The 17,738-nt window shown below is 40.2% G+C and overlaps 1 protein-coding gene across 9 annotated transcripts in view; it reads right to left on the bottom strand.

Moving 5' to 3' along the window:
* Window positions 1-17,738, bottom strand: part of MTCL1 (microtubule crosslinking factor 1) — a 132,439-nt gene that overhangs the window by 20,141 nt on the left and 94,560 nt on the right. For all 9 annotated transcript variants that reach the window (XM_079108444.1, XM_079108446.1, XM_079108442.1 and 6 more), the window contains 2 exons: window positions 10,546-10,713; window positions 4,606-4,860 (listed from right to left, as the gene is read on the bottom strand). In XM_079108444.1, coding sequence (XP_078964570.1) covers window positions 4,606-4,860; window positions 10,546-10,713 — 423 coding nt within the window. The remainder of the gene's footprint in view (window positions 1-4,605; window positions 4,861-10,545; window positions 10,714-17,738) is intronic.

The raw sequence follows: 17,738 nt of genomic DNA, 5'->3' as shown, positions 1-17,738 counted from the left end.
CATCTTTAGTAATAAGGGAAATGCAAATCAAAACTACCCTAAGATTCCATCTCGCCCCAATTAGAATGGCAATTATCAAGAATACAAGCAACAATAGGTGTTGGAGAGGATGTGGGGAGAAAGGGACACTCATACATTGCTGCTGGGACTGCAAATTAGTGCAGCCACTCTGGAAAGCAGTGTGGAGATTCCTTAGAAAACTTGGAATGGAACCACCATTTGACCCAGCTATCCCACTCCTCGGCCTATACCCAAAGGACTTAAAATCAGCATACTTCAGAGATACAGCCACATCAATGTTCATAGCTGCTCAATTCACAACAGCCAGACTGTGGAACCAACCTAGATGTCCTTCAATTGATGAATGGATAAAGAAACTGTGGTATATATACACAATGGAATATTACTCAGCTATAAAGAATAATAGAATTATGGCATTTGCAGGTAAATGGATGAAATTGGAGAACATCATGCTAAGTGAGATAAGCCAATCTCAAAAATCCAAAGGATGAATAATCTCATTGATAAGCGGATGATGACACATAATGGGGGGGATGGGAGGGGTGAAAGAATGGAGGAACGAGGGACTGTATAGTGGGAAAAGAGGGGTGGGAGGAGTGGAGGGGAAGGAAAAAATAACAGAATGATTGAAACATCATTACCCTATGTAAATGTATGATTACGCAAATGGTATACTTTTACTCCATGTACAAACAGAAACATCATGTATCCCATTTGTTACTCCATGTACAAACAGAAACGTCATGTATCCCATTTGTTTACAATAAAAGTAAATTTAAAAAAAAAAAATTTAACCCAAGCACAAAAAAAAAAACAACAAAAAAAAAGAAAGTATCTGTACACAAACTACATCTTACATCTTAGTGTCCTAAATTAAAGTCTGTCTTTATCCACAAGCTGGACATAAGTGTGGCCTTCAAGCCATCAGGAAGAAAGCTAAGAGAAATAATGGGGATAAAAGGACTTTCACTGTTTTTAGTAATTTCTGAGGTTTTCTTTTTATTTTATAAGAAAGATGGAGGTTCTGGGCTGGGGATTCAGCTCAATCAGTAAAGTGTGTGCCTCACATGAAAAAGGCCCTGGGTTCAATCCTGGCACCACAAAAAATAAAAACAAACAAACAAAAAACCTGGGTCTAGATGTTAAGGTTTCGAGGCAGATTCACAGTCAAATAAGGGATCAAGCAAATCACTCAAGGTTTTAGTTCAGCTCCCTCTTTCCTCTCATCCCCCTCCCCAATGACACAGTTCTTTGCAGTTCTCTTAAATATGCTAAATGCTTTTCTTAAAAAAAAAATAAAAAGGAAAGCTTTTAATTATGTTCATCTAATGCATGTCAGCACAATTCCATTTCAGCACATGATCATCTCCAAGCTATTTTGAGCAAGGAATTAAAATGCAAGAATCACATTGGAAGCCGTAAATGTGCTCTGAGGGTGTGTGTGAAGAGGGAGAAAGAATGACTAAAGAGGAGAGCTATGAACAAGCGCATTCTAACTCAGTAAAGTGGGACTACAAAAATAAACCCAGGCAGCCAGGAACAGCTTGCACTAAAGCTGCTAAGTGTTAGGTTTCCTAAAAACGAACTGGAGTGGTTGTAGCTAGAGGTATCTATGGCTAAGATGCCTCTGCAATGTGGTAATAGAATAATGGGTCCTTAAAAGATAGGGTTTCCTAGGGCAGTCATCTTAAACTAGGCAGCAGCACCCCTATACTTAAAAATCTTGCAGCAGAAAATGTTAAATACAAATAGAAAATTTAACAGATTTGCATTTCAAATAATGTGAGGTACAATAAGTCTTCAAGAGTGTCACCTTACCCAAACCAGTTGAAAGAAAAAAGGTTGCTTTGTTAACTGGTTTTAAAAGAAGGGCCTTTCATGTTGTAAAGGCAGCTGATTTAAGAAAATTACTGGAAGGTGAATGAGTGACATAAGAGCTTTCCTTTATAGCTTTGTTAGTACAACAAGTACAGTGGCAAGTGACATTATGTGCATGTTAACTGGGAACTTAACAATTCTTAAGGAGAAATGTACTGTGCCTCCATAAAAGTTAACTATCCACCCCCCCATCAAATGTGGATTGAGACAAGAGATGTGGATAAAATAAGATGCAATGCATTATAGAACCTGAACCACATTCCCACACTCATTCATCATATAAAATGCCTCATGTGGAGCAGAAATTATGTAGGAATTCAATGACACCAGACAAGTATGAAGCACGTGTTCTAGAAGCGGAAAATGGATTTAGAGTAACTTCTCTCACCATCTGTACTAGGTTATCATAGTCAAGGTTACATGGCTTACCAAGGAGTCAAATATTGAGAGTAGACATTGTGAAGAATGCTCAGTTACATTTCTTCCTTACCTATGGAATGTATAGCTCAAAGTCAAGTGAGCTACCAACCTAGTCAACTGATAAACAAAATCTACGCACACTTGCACATGTATATACATACCCATATATATTTGAGTCACCTTCCTTTTTTACAGAAAATGCCTGTAACTGCTTTACCAATTCTTGGGATTGAGCACCAAGAGTTAGAAAATCTTCTCTTAAAATGTTGACTATCTGGGGAGAAAAGTTCAACTTATTTTTGAAAGTCACCATGATGTATCTGAAGTCTCTGTTCAGTATTAATCAATCCTCTTCTAAAACTGTGTGAAATCCCTGCACAAAAACCGTGGGATCCATCACCTGGGTCTGAGCAGCAGGTGAATGCCTGAAACTCACATGTTCAGATCCAGGATGTTTCAAGGTGCTAACCCTGAGGACAAAAGTTCTGAGGCTGTCCCTTTAGCAGAATTGTTGCAATCCCAACACTACGGAAATGGAGTTCAGCTCCAGTCCATCCTTATCTCTCCAACATATAGAATCAAAACAAGGGAAGAGCTCATCCTAGGTCGCTGACACTTCAAAAGCTGAGTGTCATCAGATGGTCTCACTAATTTTTCATTTACTAGAAATTCCTCATTCCTAAAAGTAAGATAAAGATCTAAAAGACTTGCTTAACTTATATCAAGGTGTAACTCTCAAAACAAATGAAACCTGGCAAGACCAACAAGCCCCTATGGATAATAGGCGAAAGGGACACTGAGAGGGCCATGGCAGAAACACGATGTCCTTCGCTGGGATAGAAGAGGGACACATAAGCAAGTGATCCCAGAGTACAGGCCAAGAAGGAAGGTCCCTGTAACAAGGTATCTGGGGTGACATGACACTGATCAACTAAAGTTAGGTATGATACATTGGTGACTATTTCTATAAAAATACATGCTATTTCTACCTCTAAAATTTCCACCTAACAATTGACCCATTCACTCAGCAGAGCACAGACACTTGGGATTTTACATGGAAGACTCTTCACAAGTGCTGCATTTCTGAGACAAACAGAAAATGCCAACTTTTCTCTTGGTAGGATTTGGGGAATTTTGAAATGGAGCCATATTGAATATTAGCAAGGTGTCTCATTAGTATGTGTGGTCAGATCTAGGAAGTACTGCTTCTGTCCATCTGCAGTGTACTTTCTTCCTCCTGGACTTTTTTTTTTTTTTAAACAACTTAATCCATTCTTCTTTCCTTCATAACTGACAATATGCTTAAACTTGTCTTTGTCCTTGTTCCTATGTAACAGGTGCCATGTCCATGGATAACAGAGAACATTTTCAAAAGCCTCCCACTTAAATGCTGGCAGTATGTGTATTTATAACAGAGTAATGAGGTCACTTTTCCTGATCTGTTTCTTATTGATTAATATATCTCCGTGAAGTCTTGTATATTTATAAGCATGATATGTTGAAATAAACAAATCATATGCAAGGTAAAAATCCAGCCATGGAGGAATTCCAAATATTCATCAGTGTAACGTGAAAACCAAATCTGTGCATCACTTGTGAACTATTGCAACTATGCAAACTGTTCTATCTGATGCAATGTAGGGACTGATTATCTGGGTAGTAGAAAAACAACTCCCCGTCTCCTCCACATCCATCTGAGTGTCTGAATTGTTTGTTTAGTTGAAGATGATGAGCTACCAGCTAACTCTTTGACTCTGGTCCTACCTAATCACAGCTCAGCAATGAGCACAGCAGGTACAATCACAGCAAATAGCCTGACTTTCAACTTACCTTGGCGATTTCTTTACTAATGACAACAATTCCATTCAGGCTAAAGCAGTCACTGTGACCACATTTTTAGTGGCCAACTTAAATGTTAGTTTGCTTTTTGGCACAAATCACTGAATATGACCTGAAATAACCTCCTCCTTCAAGTTTTGTTTTTCAGATTCCTTTAAAAAGTTACTCTCTACCCCTGAATGTATACACACAGGAAAGATGCCCTTAAACTTTGCAATGAAGAGATCTGTGCAATGCTAGGCATAGAAGTAGGTCCTCACTAGTAGAGATTCTGATATTTCCCTCTCTTCTTATGTGCACTCCTGATGTATGCTTTTGTATGTATCCTGATGTAACAAGGAGCACAAAGGAGCCTGAGTTTCTTTTTTCTATGAGTGCTCTTGATTTCCAGGACCATAGAGCAGTCCACACACTGCCTATTCCCTGGAGTCTGGCGTATGTGCTTACCTGTTCTATCTTCCATAAGAGATCCTTCTTCTGCCGCTCCCACTCTTGCCGGTCCCTGTCCAGACGATCGAGAAGCTCCACCTTTTCTCGGTTCCAGTTCTTCTCACTGTGATGGATCTGCCAGCGCAGGTCCATAACCAGGCCATGGCTATCGGCCAGAAGCTTCTGGTGCACCTCCCGTTCCTTCTTCAAGGCCCCTTTGCTCTCAGTAGAGGAGTCAAGCTCTCCCAAGTTTTTCTCAGTCTTCTCTTCCAGCTGTCAAAGAGAAAAGGCTCAGGAACTCATTGCCTCACAAGTCTGGCATTCGGGGGTGAAAAGAAGCTCAGCATATTGCATACGATCCCTAGAAACATGCTTAAACCAATACTGGACCAATTCCCATGGAAGAAACAAATTTTATTTTTAAAGTCTGAATTAAGAACCTTTGACACAGAATGTTGATCAGCATGCCCTTTTAGCTTCGTATGGTGGCCTTCTCAGCTCCCTTCCCAGCCTAAGTCACCACCACCTCTTTTCTGTACAGCTCCTTGATAGTAAGTACCATCTCTGTTCCTATATACTTACTCTCTAGAAGGAACCTGGGGATGGGACAGCAATGGAATCTAATAGTCTTCAACAAGTATTTGTCAAACACCCAAGAGGAAAAATACCAGAAACAAACAAAATATATATTTACATCTTAGTTTTTCAAATGGTGAAAAATAAGGAGGAAATCTTGAAGGCAGACAGAGAAAAAGAAACATGCCATAGAGGGGAAATAGTGCTTAGGGCATAGGTATAGGTCTCTAATGCTAGAGATTCTAATATTTGTCCTTCATTTCCTGGATATCCATGAACACCATGATGTAACAAGAATCAAAAAATAGCCCAGTTTTCTATTTTATCTGAGTAATTTTGATTTCCAGGACCACTAAACAGTCTATACTCTGCCAGTTCTCAAAGGAGAATTACAAATGACTTCTCATCAGAAACTATGCAAGTCAGATGATGATGGAATGACATCCTTCAAGTGCTGAGACAAAAGAAAAAAAAAAAATGAAAGTCAAACTAAATAGAATTCCATACCCAGAGATAACATACTTCAAAAACAAAGTAAAAATACTTTTGAACAAACAAAAATGGAAAAAAAAATAATTACCAGAAGACCTGCACCCTAAGAAATGACAGAGGAAATTCTTCAAACAGAAGATGATAACAACAGGTGCTTTGATTTACCCAAAAAATGAGCAATGGAATTGGCATAAATAGAGTAAGTATAAAACTCGTTTTCTTCTTCTTTGTAGTTGCTTTTAAACATCACTGACTGAAACAAAAATAGTTGTAATGTTCAGTGTGTTTGAAGAATAGGTAGAAGTAAATTATGATAGCAACAGCATAAAGAACTGGAGGAAGGACCTGGGCCTGCTGTTGTGCGCCTTTTTATCCTAATAAACAACCTCTTATATTTGTTAGGTGCATAAGTTTAAAATATTTTGGTTTTTACTTTCTAAAGAAAGGCCTTTACATCTATTTACAAATATTTCTCTATTTGGTTCTACAGAAATCCTGTAAGATGACCTTATTCCTAATTCACTGATAAAGAAATGGAAGCCAACGGATTTTAAAGGACTTTCCTAAAGATACGGTCAGTTAGTAACTGAGTTGGAACTAGAAAAGGGTGGGTTTTCTTTCATTTTAACTATGAGTTAATGTCACTAGTAAATGCTGCATATTAAATTGACTTCTTTTCATTATTCATACATGGAGCTATTCAAAGACCTATTAAAACCATTTAATAGCTTATTATCTATGTCTAAACAGATACTTTCAACTTTTTTGAAATCAGTTGCTCAAAGACTTAAGCCAGTCAGTATTATTCAGAAGCCCATCTACTGGTATTAGGTTGCTAAGGATTTGGTCAGTTTAACAGCAAGTTCTTGCCCCCAAGGGATGTGTGGGGAGAGAACAAACAGCCTCAATTCTATAATGAAGGCAAGAATTTCATGCTACTTTTCCTCTGAATCTGAGTGGGACTCTGGTTTGCCTGGAGAGGAAAAGAGGGAGGCTGAGGCCTGGGGTTGGATGGGGCAGGCAAACTCCTGAGGTGGAGAATGACAGTGGGATAGTGACAGGCTGAGAGGGTGACAGATGGAGGTGAAGAGCAGAACCAATGGAATATTCTTGATCCAACTGGTCCAAGCTGATCCAGTTGGTTCTAAAATGTGTGTGAGCAGGTAGCAGTGGGGGATGTGATGATAAAACAAAGAAAGAAAGATAATACAGAAACAAAATAGAGGATAGCATTCACAATTAGCCAGAAGATAATTAGGAAGCATGAAATTCCACTGAATTTCAATTTATAACAGCCCCGAGCAATCCTTATAAGCCAAAGTGAAAGACACGATACTGATGTTTTTGCAGACAGATCCCAAGTGCTCTCTAGCAATCGGATCTTCCTCTTGGCATCTCCTCAAGGAGCTTACTGTTCCACCGCAGCAAATGACGTCTGCTAACCTGCTCACAGACACAGTGAAAGCAAACTCCTCTGTATCAGAATCCCTCATTTCCCTGCTCGTCTCTGCTTAGTTCCCAATCCAGCAGTCAACTTAGGATCCTGTGTCTTTGCTAACCCCAGACAGTCAAGTCTCCCTTGACTTCTAAAAACCAGATAGTATATTTCTGTGACCATCTCCTTTCATTTAAGGGTCTGCCCTCTTTCTTCCTTTACTGCCCCTACATTGTAATATGCATTAGCCCCACAGTCCATTGAAGACTGCTATCAACTTTTCCAGTGACATCCTAATTATCAGTTCAAAAAAAAAAAAAAATCTCTAGCTTTTATCCATTCTGGCCTCTCTAAAGCATCTAGTATGTTGAACTCCACTTGGAATTTGGTGGCCTCTCTCCCTTTGGCTTCTGGGACAACATTTGTTCCTGGACTGCCATAGATTTCTCTGACTGCTTATTTTTTTGGCTGCTATTTCAAGTTCTTTCTTTGAGCCTCTCTCACCCTGCAAGCTCCTGGGGATTCCACTCACAGTCATGGCTTCCACCACCACCTATTTACTCTCAGGTACAGCCATGAGTCACATAAAGACATTTCAATCAACAACAGACTACTTATCTGACAGCGTTCTTGTGAGATTACATTGCCAATGAAGACACAGGCATCTTAGTTTGTCTAAGTGTACTCTACAATATTCATACAATGACATCCTCTAAGGACAAATTTCTCATGCTTTCCTTTGTTTAACGATCCATGACTATACATGGATAGCAGCGGGTTGTCTTCAGCCCGCCTGCTATTAAGACAGTACCTATCAAGTACCTATCAAGACAGACTTTTTAAATCCAGCCTGTTCCCTCTCCAGCTGAATTGTCTTCTCTCCCTGGTTTCTGTCTTGGTGAACAGCACTATCACCCAAATACCCACATTAGAAACCTGAGAGCCTGCTAGCTGCTTGCCACTCCACAGCATCTACTTAATGGGTCATCAGGTCCTGCTACTTTCTACATTGTATGTTTCTTTCCTTTTTATTGCACCTTCATCTCCACTTTCATAGTTACTGCTTTTTTTCAATAACACCATTTCTTGCCTATTCTACTGTTCCTAGACTTTTGAACTGTGCAGCTCTTTGGCAGTCTGAGGAAGTAAAAGGTCTCTTTCTCAATGTTAAGTTTGGAATATCCACAACGGCTGAAATATGAAATGAAAAGATCTGTGATTTCTATGGGCCTGTTGCCTACATTTATATTCAGAGAGCACACTAAATTTTAGTGAAGGTTTAGTGAATGTAAAGACGTATCAAGACACTGGGGGAGTAGCTCAGTGACAGAGCAGACAGGAGACCCTGGGTTCAATCCTTAGCACCAAAACAAAAACAAAAAACACACCAAAAATACAAAAAGAAAAAAACAAACAAAAAAAACCCACAACTTTTTCTTATTCTAGTTTGTTCAGCAGTTCCCTGAGCTCAATCTACAGACTCCAGGTTAATCCATTCTCTATCTATCACAGTCATGGCTTCCAATCCATTCTCTATCTTGAAGCTGGAGTAATCTTTTTAAAAAGAAATCTAAACTTCCATGATAAAACTGGGATTTCAGTATCAGTTCTCTAAACACTCTTCTTTCCTCTTCACACCTGAGCTCCTCAAATGGTCTACACTCCCTCCTTCAGGTTGTCCCCTTTTTGCTTGTAATATGCTTGTTCCCCTTCTGCATGTGGCCACTCCTAGCCATCCTTTCAGATTCATCCTTGGCACCTGCACCAGTGACTTTCCTTGAGCCTCAAGCTGAGGGTGTGTGGCCTGCTTGCTCCCATTCCCCATGGCCCATGTACAAGCAAGTGGGCACTTTTTGTACCATTATGAACAACAGTCTCACTGCACTGGAAGTCCCTTTGAGGAATGTTGGTATTATTGCTGGATTCTCAGCAGATTGAACAAGGTCTAACTTTGGTGTCAGTTAAAACAATCACCGATTTGGGAACTGACATAAGATGGGCTCCACTGAAAGAAAACATTTAAATTTTAGAATTAAACTGTTTTGCATTGAAGTAGAAGTGGGTCAAGATGGGATGCTTACATATGGATTAGACTTATTAGCACATATTCATTGCTTCTTGGGCTTCATATGTTGAAGAAACTTCCTAAATGATTTGGGCAGAAGAACTCTACCTGGTACCACTGCCTTCTAGGTGTGAAGTCCTAGCTTTGTTTCTTGGTATTTAGTGATTCTCCCCTGAAGCTTTTGTTTGTAGCAAACGTGGGTGGATACCAGGTTGCTTTAAAACAAAGATGAAATGTTTTGAAACTGGCTTGCATCAAATATTATGTCTTCTTTCTTTAGCTACACTTGTAACTTTAGAAATATTTATGACCCTTTACCCCAAGCACATATCTTTAAATAAGTTTAAAGGCAGCTCATCAGAGAGCATCCTTACTCATTTCTCTTCTATGGCTGACTCTGCATGCTGTGTACTAAGGTAAATAGAACATCCACTGAGAATCCCCTACCAGGCAGCAAGCAGGATCTATACCAGGTCATGGCTCTAACATTTGATGGATTTGACCTGGAATGTTTTGTCCCTGGCTCCACACAGGGCTGTTAGCCCAACCCCACTATTGCTGGGGTCAGGTGACAATGTAGGTGAACTGTGGGTATCTGGGGCCAGGTGGCAGATTTTAATGACTTTATGGTTTGCCTCCAAACAGAACCTAGAAAATAGATGATTGCAAATACACAATTCTTCCCTCCCTCCACATATTTAAGGAGCTGAATGAGAGACTGTGAGCAGCACAGTGTAGAAAGCATCTAACTCTTAAGGATTTCTAGGGAAGAAACACTTAGAAAAATCTGTCTCTTTTCTGATCTGAACTCCACTGGCTGGGGTGTGAAATCTCAGAGGATGCAGGACACTTGAGTTCCCCCCAGCACTACATGGCTCTGAGATCTGAGACAAGTTGCTTCTTGTGGGTGTCAGTTTCCTTTGGTGTAAAAAGGAGGCAGGAACTGAAGGGGCTTCCAAGGGCATGCAATGGAAGGTCTACAAGCTCTTTTCAATATTTTGGAAAAAATGTGTTCACCTTTCTCGAAGACCACTAAACCACAGTCTGCTCCTGCTTTCTCCTATCTAGAATTATGTTGGCTCAGCATGATGACAACTTCAAGATGGTCATCCTCGCATGGGAAGCCCTATAACATTGTTGAATGCAATGGTAAATGCTGCTTTGTGGAGGCTATGTTTCATGCTTGGGGGCTGGGAATATTAAGAAACATGAGGGGCCTGGGAAAGGTTGGGCACTAAATTTAAGGATGCCACAAGCAGCCGTTCCTCTTCTTTCTCCTGGATTAGGGATGCCATGGAGCTCAATCTAACTGTGCTTCTTCCCCACCCATTCTTGACAGGGCAGTGTAAATATGGTGGTCGGGAATGGGGAGACCCAGTGGGGCAAGTACCTGTTCCAGGCGGCACTTGAGCATGGCCCACTCCATGTCCCAGGCAGCCTTGTCACTGGCATACTGTTGCTGCAGCCGCAGCCGGGCGTGCTCATCTTCCCGCAGCTCCAAGCGGAAGTCCTCCAGCAAGGCCTTGAGGGCACTGAACAACTGCTGGTTTTCCACTACCTGTGGGAACAGTGAGTTGGGCTCAGTGCCTCAGTGAAGAGCATCTATTATGTTAGAAAAAGAGATACTCTGGTAGCCAAAGGGCACTGGGCCTGCTTCCCAGGTGCTGCTGCCAGAGAGTGCAGGGTGGTGAGAGCAAGAGGATCACATTGCTGGCCACTGGTCTCCTGGGGATAAGCCTAGGAGACAGCTGGATCAGAAGAGACTGAGGGAAGGCTTCAACTGTACCCTGCTGCATCTAGAGGCTGAAATTTGGGCCAGCACTGTGGGCACCTGAAGCAGAGAGGTGCCCAGGGCCCCAAGGAGCAGAGTGAGGAAGCTGTAGAAGGCCATGGGTGGCTCTAAAGCCAGGGCTGCCAGGACACCCCATTAGTCTTCAGTCATCCATAGCTGAGTTGGGCCTGCTGCTCTGCCATGGGGCTGAAGATATAAGATCCACACATTCTCCTCCACACATGCTGTTACTCTAGTGCTGGCTGTCTAACGAGAAGGGAAATCATGAAGGCCCAGTGACTCATAAACATAGGGTGGTTATACTTGGCCTGTGGTCACTAAGAGGTTCTATCAATGACAAGCATGGGGTAGGGTGGGAGGGTACTTTTGATGAATGATAATTAGAGACAACAGTGAAATGCTTACCCTGCTTTCTGCAGTCTTTGTTGTGGTTCCCTGAGACTGCATTACTGGCACTCCCCTTTCTGCTTCAGTATTCTGCACTATTCTCACTAATCTCATGAATGACAGCCACCTCTACTTGCTCATCTTATTCCTACCCCACCACCATTACCACACTTCTGTATGTGTCTGGAGGAGAGGCAGGCCTGACCCACCCCCACATCTCCAGTATTCTGCACAATCCTTGGCTCAGGGTAAGCATGCAGACATGTCTGGTCAATGGAGAAAGGGTTTTTATTACCAATCTGTTTATATCTCACATAAAAGACATATTTCCTAGACCTGCCCAGTCCTTTGAAGGTAAATTTCAAAACCATGAATTCTATCTTAGTTTGTGCCAGCATAGGCATTATATCAGAAAGATTTGTCCAAATGAATTAAACACACTGAGTCAATTATGGTTCTTTGTTAATATAGACCATGCGGGCCTCTCTGTTTCAAGTAGAAAGCACCAAAGTGCATCCTGGGCTCTTGGGATACTCTTGTTTGGCTCATTTATGAAGCAGGAAGAATAAAAACTCTAAGTATGGTTACATGCAAACAAGCTCAATTTCAACAAAACAGAGCCCACATTCTCAGGCAGAACCCCATCCTTAGTGAACCTCACTGCCCCATTTAGCAAAGGCATGGGGCCCAGCTCGGGTTCTGCATGCTCACAAGTCTTTTCCTTAGCCATGTTTCTAAAACCACCTAGCTAATCCACTCAACACACACAAACAAGGCTATACAAATATGGGAAGAATTTATTATACCTTGGATATGTTTATATTTAAATACAGGTGGATTAGAAAATTATTTAATACAAGCAGATTAACTGAAAACTCCATAGCTGTCCTTGTAATTTAAGAAGTTATAAATATCAGATAGAGTAGACGTGATGAAGGAGAAACGCCTTTTCACTAGTATTTATTGCTCTTGAATTTTTTTCATCTTGAACAACAATTTTTACTTGGAACAAAAGGCATTAAGAGCACAAATCAGTTACCAGTGAAAACTTCAGCAAAAAACCTTCTAAGGATCCTACACTCCTTCCAACAGTCTGGGTATAAGTAAGTTATCACTATACTCAAGGGGAGAAATGCTCATGCATTGTGTAAAGCTGCAAATGCAGAACAATTTTTCAAAACTCCATACCAAGAGTATCTAAAAATTATAAAAATGTTAAAAAAAATCAAAATTATACAAATGCAATTAAGAGGGTGTTGCAATGATCTTCTTAGAAATGTACATCTTCACAGAATTTGCTGAAAAATAGGCATTTATGATATCTTCATCATAAAAATCACTACTTTTGCATCAAAAGAATTTAAAGCAGGGGCTGGAGTTGTAGCTCAGTGGTGAAGTGCTTGCCTAATATGTCTGAGGCACTGGGTTCAATTTTCAGCACTGCATACAAATAAATAAAAAAAATAAAGCTCCACCAACAACCAAAAAAAATTTTAAAAGAAGAATTTAAAGCATAAAATAATGTAATAATTGTGATCTGGTCTTTGGGGCTGTCATCTAATTTTCACTGCAGACAAAATAGAGAACCATGTAATACATTCTTACATGTAATCAATAACTTTCTATGAATCCCAATTTATATATGGTCTCAACCTGTGCTATTCTTAGCCTCTATATCACATGACTGATAATAACATTAGAATCAGAACTGTATAGTCCTTCGGCAGAGTGAAATTTCAGTTTCTCTGGAGGCAAGGCAAGTGCTTTTTGGTATTAGTAGATATCAATTCAATGAAATTAAGCCTTAATTTTTTATGCACATTTGGGTCAGAGTAATCAACGAATATCCTACCCGAGGACATGGAATGAGCTCCAAAACTGCTTTGGGGTGAAGAAGGCCAAAGAGAATAAGAGCCCAGAGCATCCATGCTATTGGCATTTGTTATCATAATCACCCATGGGCAGTGTGTGACATGGCAGGAAGCCAGAGTAACTTCTGTCAAGAGGGCACAACAGTGAGAATTGACATTTGGGTCAATAGTTCTAGAGAACAGAAAGAGCCATGTGTGGGCATGATTCTTCTAAAAGTTTTTTTATATATATATACACAAAAACAGTAGTGATGATCACTAATACTGTTTCTTATTCTGCCAGGAATTTTGCTCATTTATTCACCTATATGATCTTACTTATACTTCACCTCAATATGGGATACAAACTGTCATGCTCTCCATTTTACAGAGGAAGAACTGCTTCTAGTGACTCAAGGACTACCAAGGTCATTGTTAAAAAGGTGAAAGCCTGGAACATAATTCAGGTCTGTCTCGACCAAGGCCAGACAAAACAACTCTGGAATATTCAAATTCTGACATTAGCTAAGGTTTTTTTTTTTTTTTTTTTTTTTAACTTTGCCTTAGAAAAGCCATCCATCCAATCTCTATGAAACTAATTTCATTTTCTATATCAAGGGAAATAATAAATAGTGAGTCATCCTGAAAAAATATTTAAAGGTCACTTTTTTTCATTTTTTTCCCCTGGTGGTGCCCCTTGCTGAACCAGGTAATGGGTAAAATGATGACCAGAATCAAGTCAAGAATCAAATTGAGACTCAGGCCCACTTAGATTTTTTAATACTGAAAATCATCTTGGATATGGAGTTTTCAGAACCTTTTGTGCCAGAGGCCTAGCTGTACAACCTTTTTGGCTTGTACATCTGTGAAGTACAGGTCAGGTTCAACTCAAAAACACAATTTTTCAATCTCTTCACAGATCAGCTGATTGGTTTTCTAGCAAAGAAGCGCAATCAAATGGCTTCACCATTTCCTTCTGTAAAGGCATTTCTGCCCTTCCTAGCTCATCTCTCTTGGGTGAGGCTTAAAATAATCCTAAAATTGAGATCAGAAGCTTGTGTCACACTTTATAACAGGTTCAAGGTTGGCTTTCAATCAGACTCCTATGCAAGTCTACAGTAAATATTAGTCGTAGAAAGTAAAAGAGGAGTAATGGAGTAGGTTATATGCCCAGATACAATGTATTTGTGATACAATGCCTATTTTTCAGACTCATAGATCTCTAAGACATGCATCAGGTGGAATCATACTACCATTAACTCTCTTGGCTTGCCTCAGACCCATTAACTTTGGAGACAGATTTAATCTAAATTTAGAATGATGTATTGACTGCTGCTATGGTTGATCCACAAAAAGCTAGTCACAAAATAGAGGTGATAGCCTCAGATTCCTACTTATTTAAGTTATCCCACACAGGCAAGGGAATTCTGCAATGCTAGGGTAGCTGCCCTGATCCCTAACCTATGCGTGCATAGTTCTACATGATACGTATCAGAGGCGGACTTAATGCAGCATTCTGTAAAGGCAACTCCTCATGAGCAGGAATCCGAGACAAGACCTTTTTTTTTTTTTTCTTTTTTTTGCAGTACTGGGGATCGAACTCAGGGTCTTGTGCTTGCAAGACAAGCACTCTACCAGCTGAGCTATCTCCCCAGCCCTGAGACAAGACCTTTACTCAAGACCTTTACAGTAAGATTAGCCAGAAACATTCACATATCCGGCTACATTTTTATAAATAAGTAATTTGTCCTTTTTATCTTCACTGTTGCATTCAGACTAATCTTAAGATTCTTTTCTAAAACCAATATTCCCCTACAGATAAAAGAGAATGGGCCACTTAAGACTGACCCTGAAAATATAATTTATGACGGAAGTTTTCAGGAATGACAGATTTATTTACGTACAAAAGTCCTTTACCCTCTGGGCAAGGCTGGGGTACCATCCAGGAGGGCTCTGGCCTGTGTTCGTCATTATTTTAACCAAGAACAAATACAGGTATGTGAAAGAATTAATGCAGTACATACTAAATAAGTTATAAACATTAAGTTATCACCTCACAGGCTTAAGAAATTAGGGCAGGTTCTGATAAAATCAGGTGGCCATTTGGGAAGAAATCAATTTTTAGCAAGGTTTAAAGCTTTACCACTTTGGAAGATGTATTGTAAACAGTCACCCATGGGTAACTCTGGAAGGGAGGATGAGGGCAGAAGAGAGTCCTTTCCTTAGGTACCCTCAGGTACTATATGAATTTTTACCTATGTACATGCTATTTGCAGAGTAATAGAAATATCAATAAATATACGACAAAATCAAGCATTTCACCATGTACAACGATAATGCACCAATAAAAAATGTAGAAAGAGAAAAAAATTTTTAAAAATCAAGGGTTTCACAATCATGAGCTGTGGTCTGGTTCCTTGAGTAGTATTAAGAGTGGCAGGTCCCCTAGATGAGGCTGTAAAGTTGTGGAGTCCAATGAACGAACAGTGGTATAACATGGAAAACGGAAATGCAGGTGCTATCTAGACCTGAGGGGAGAGCTTTATTATTTGAAAAAAAATCAGGGAAGTTCATAGTTCTGACATAAAGGCCTCATCTGACAGAAGAGGTCTTTATGGAAGTTTTTTTTTTTTTTTTTTTTTTTTTCTTTTAATCTCCTGTAAGACATAAAGAGGGGAGGAAGAGGGAGCAGCCTGATGACCAGAAAGTCACACTGCTGGTACTGGAGCAGGTCAAGGTCCAGGACCAGGGAGCCAAAGGCTCTGTGGCTGGAGAACAGAGATGACTTTCAGGGCAGTCCTTCAAGGCACCAATGCTGGAGCTCTGGGCTAGGGACAAGATTCTACACAGGTCTCCAGATTCTACTCAGCCCTGAGGCTGGACTGGGTGAGATGCTTCAGTAATTAGTAGCAGGTGAACCCTTAGAGACAGATATAAATTTTATATTAGGTTCTTCACTTTACACTTATTTGTTTTAATTAAGAATATTATATTACATTCTTGAATGAAAAAATAAATTATCTTCTAATTAACTGATGTCAGGAAGACTTGTTGTCAGAACCAAGGGTCACAATTCCAGCACTGTGAATCACCTGACTTAAAAACCTTGAGGAATTACTAAGAAGCATAAAATGCATAAACAGTCTTAGGAATGCTGACCTCAAATGCCCAACAAAAAAGGAGCAAGTGCCTTAAAGCACACTGAGAACTATCCAGTTGGCTCTTGTGAATTCTTGGCTTCTGTTCTTTCAGGTAGAGAGGCAAACTCAAAGTGCTTATTGTGCTCAAGAATAACCAGGTTACCACCACAAGATCATATAACTAAAGATTGGGAAGCAGGGAACAGAGTCAAATGTTTGCCAACCTGATGATCTTCCCTGAATGGTTCCCAAGGTACATCAGTACATGTAATTTTATTTTTATCTCTCTGACATGATAAATGTTGCCATCTACTACAGTCAACCATGAGAATGCACGATATGACACAAATAGCAGACCAAGGCCTGAGAAATTTTGTTACTTGCTCATTTATCCTTGAGAAAGTGGTTTGGCCCTCTTTCCCATACTGCTTAATGCTTCATGAGGTTCTCAGGCTTCCGAAGAGGCCTCAGCTCTGCACAGCAGGTCTGTAAGACACGTGTGCTGGCTCTTGCATCCAGGCTGCCTGGCTAATACCCATGCCACTAACAGAGAGGCGAATCTTCTAATCAAGAATGTTCACTCTCAGTGAACCAGCTGTCGCTTACAGTAGAGCTCATTAATCTTCTGTCTTCAGACATATGGCATTGTGTGCACTGCTTTCACTGCTGTGGACAGATGAATCCAGTGAAAAACAAACCTGATTTTGACTGTCTGGATGCTGTACCATCAGCCCATCTGGGTACTTCTCCTGCATGCTACAGTAATGGAAACTCATATATCCACCCCACTTTTAAGGGCAATCACAAAAATTAGTGTTGGAAAGAGCAGGAGGCAAAGGGAGATGACATTAAAATATACTGAATGGGCGGTTCCAACTGAGTGACTTTACATTATTTTCCACCCCAAGGGTAACATTTTCCAAGATTGTTGTTTAGAAAGCCAGATGTGTTACGTTTTTTTCCTTTTCCAAAGCATTTGGATACATGCGTGGGAAACACCCACCAAGTAGTCTTAGATGTAGCAGGTTATGTCTAATTGGCCATCAAGGAATACCATCTGAGTTAATCACAGATACTTTTGAGGGCTGACTGACATCTTTTAAAAATAATAAAATTACTAGATTTTAAAACATTATATGCAATGTAAGATTTTAGTTTTTAACTAGATCACTGCTGGGAAATTTCTTCCATGAAATATAACCTCCCTACGGATACCCACATAATGATGCACTTCCTCAAATGGTGGATAAAAGTTCCTTTGGAAGTCTGATCCCTTTCTTGAGTCACCTTATTCAGGGAGAATGAAAGGTGAACGGGTGCACAAGGAAAACAGCTGTTTTGGTGTGAAAATCTGATTTGTATATGAAGAGAGAGCAGTTGGGGAAAACTCAAAATTCCCCCTAACTGCACTCAG

This window comes from Sciurus vulgaris, assembly GCF_902686455.1.
Source record: "Sciurus vulgaris genome assembly, chromosome: 13".
NCBI classification, from domain to species: Eukaryota; Metazoa; Chordata; class Mammalia; order Rodentia; family Sciuridae; genus Sciurus; species Sciurus vulgaris.
This window is presented reverse-complemented; position numbering and strand designations above follow the sequence as displayed.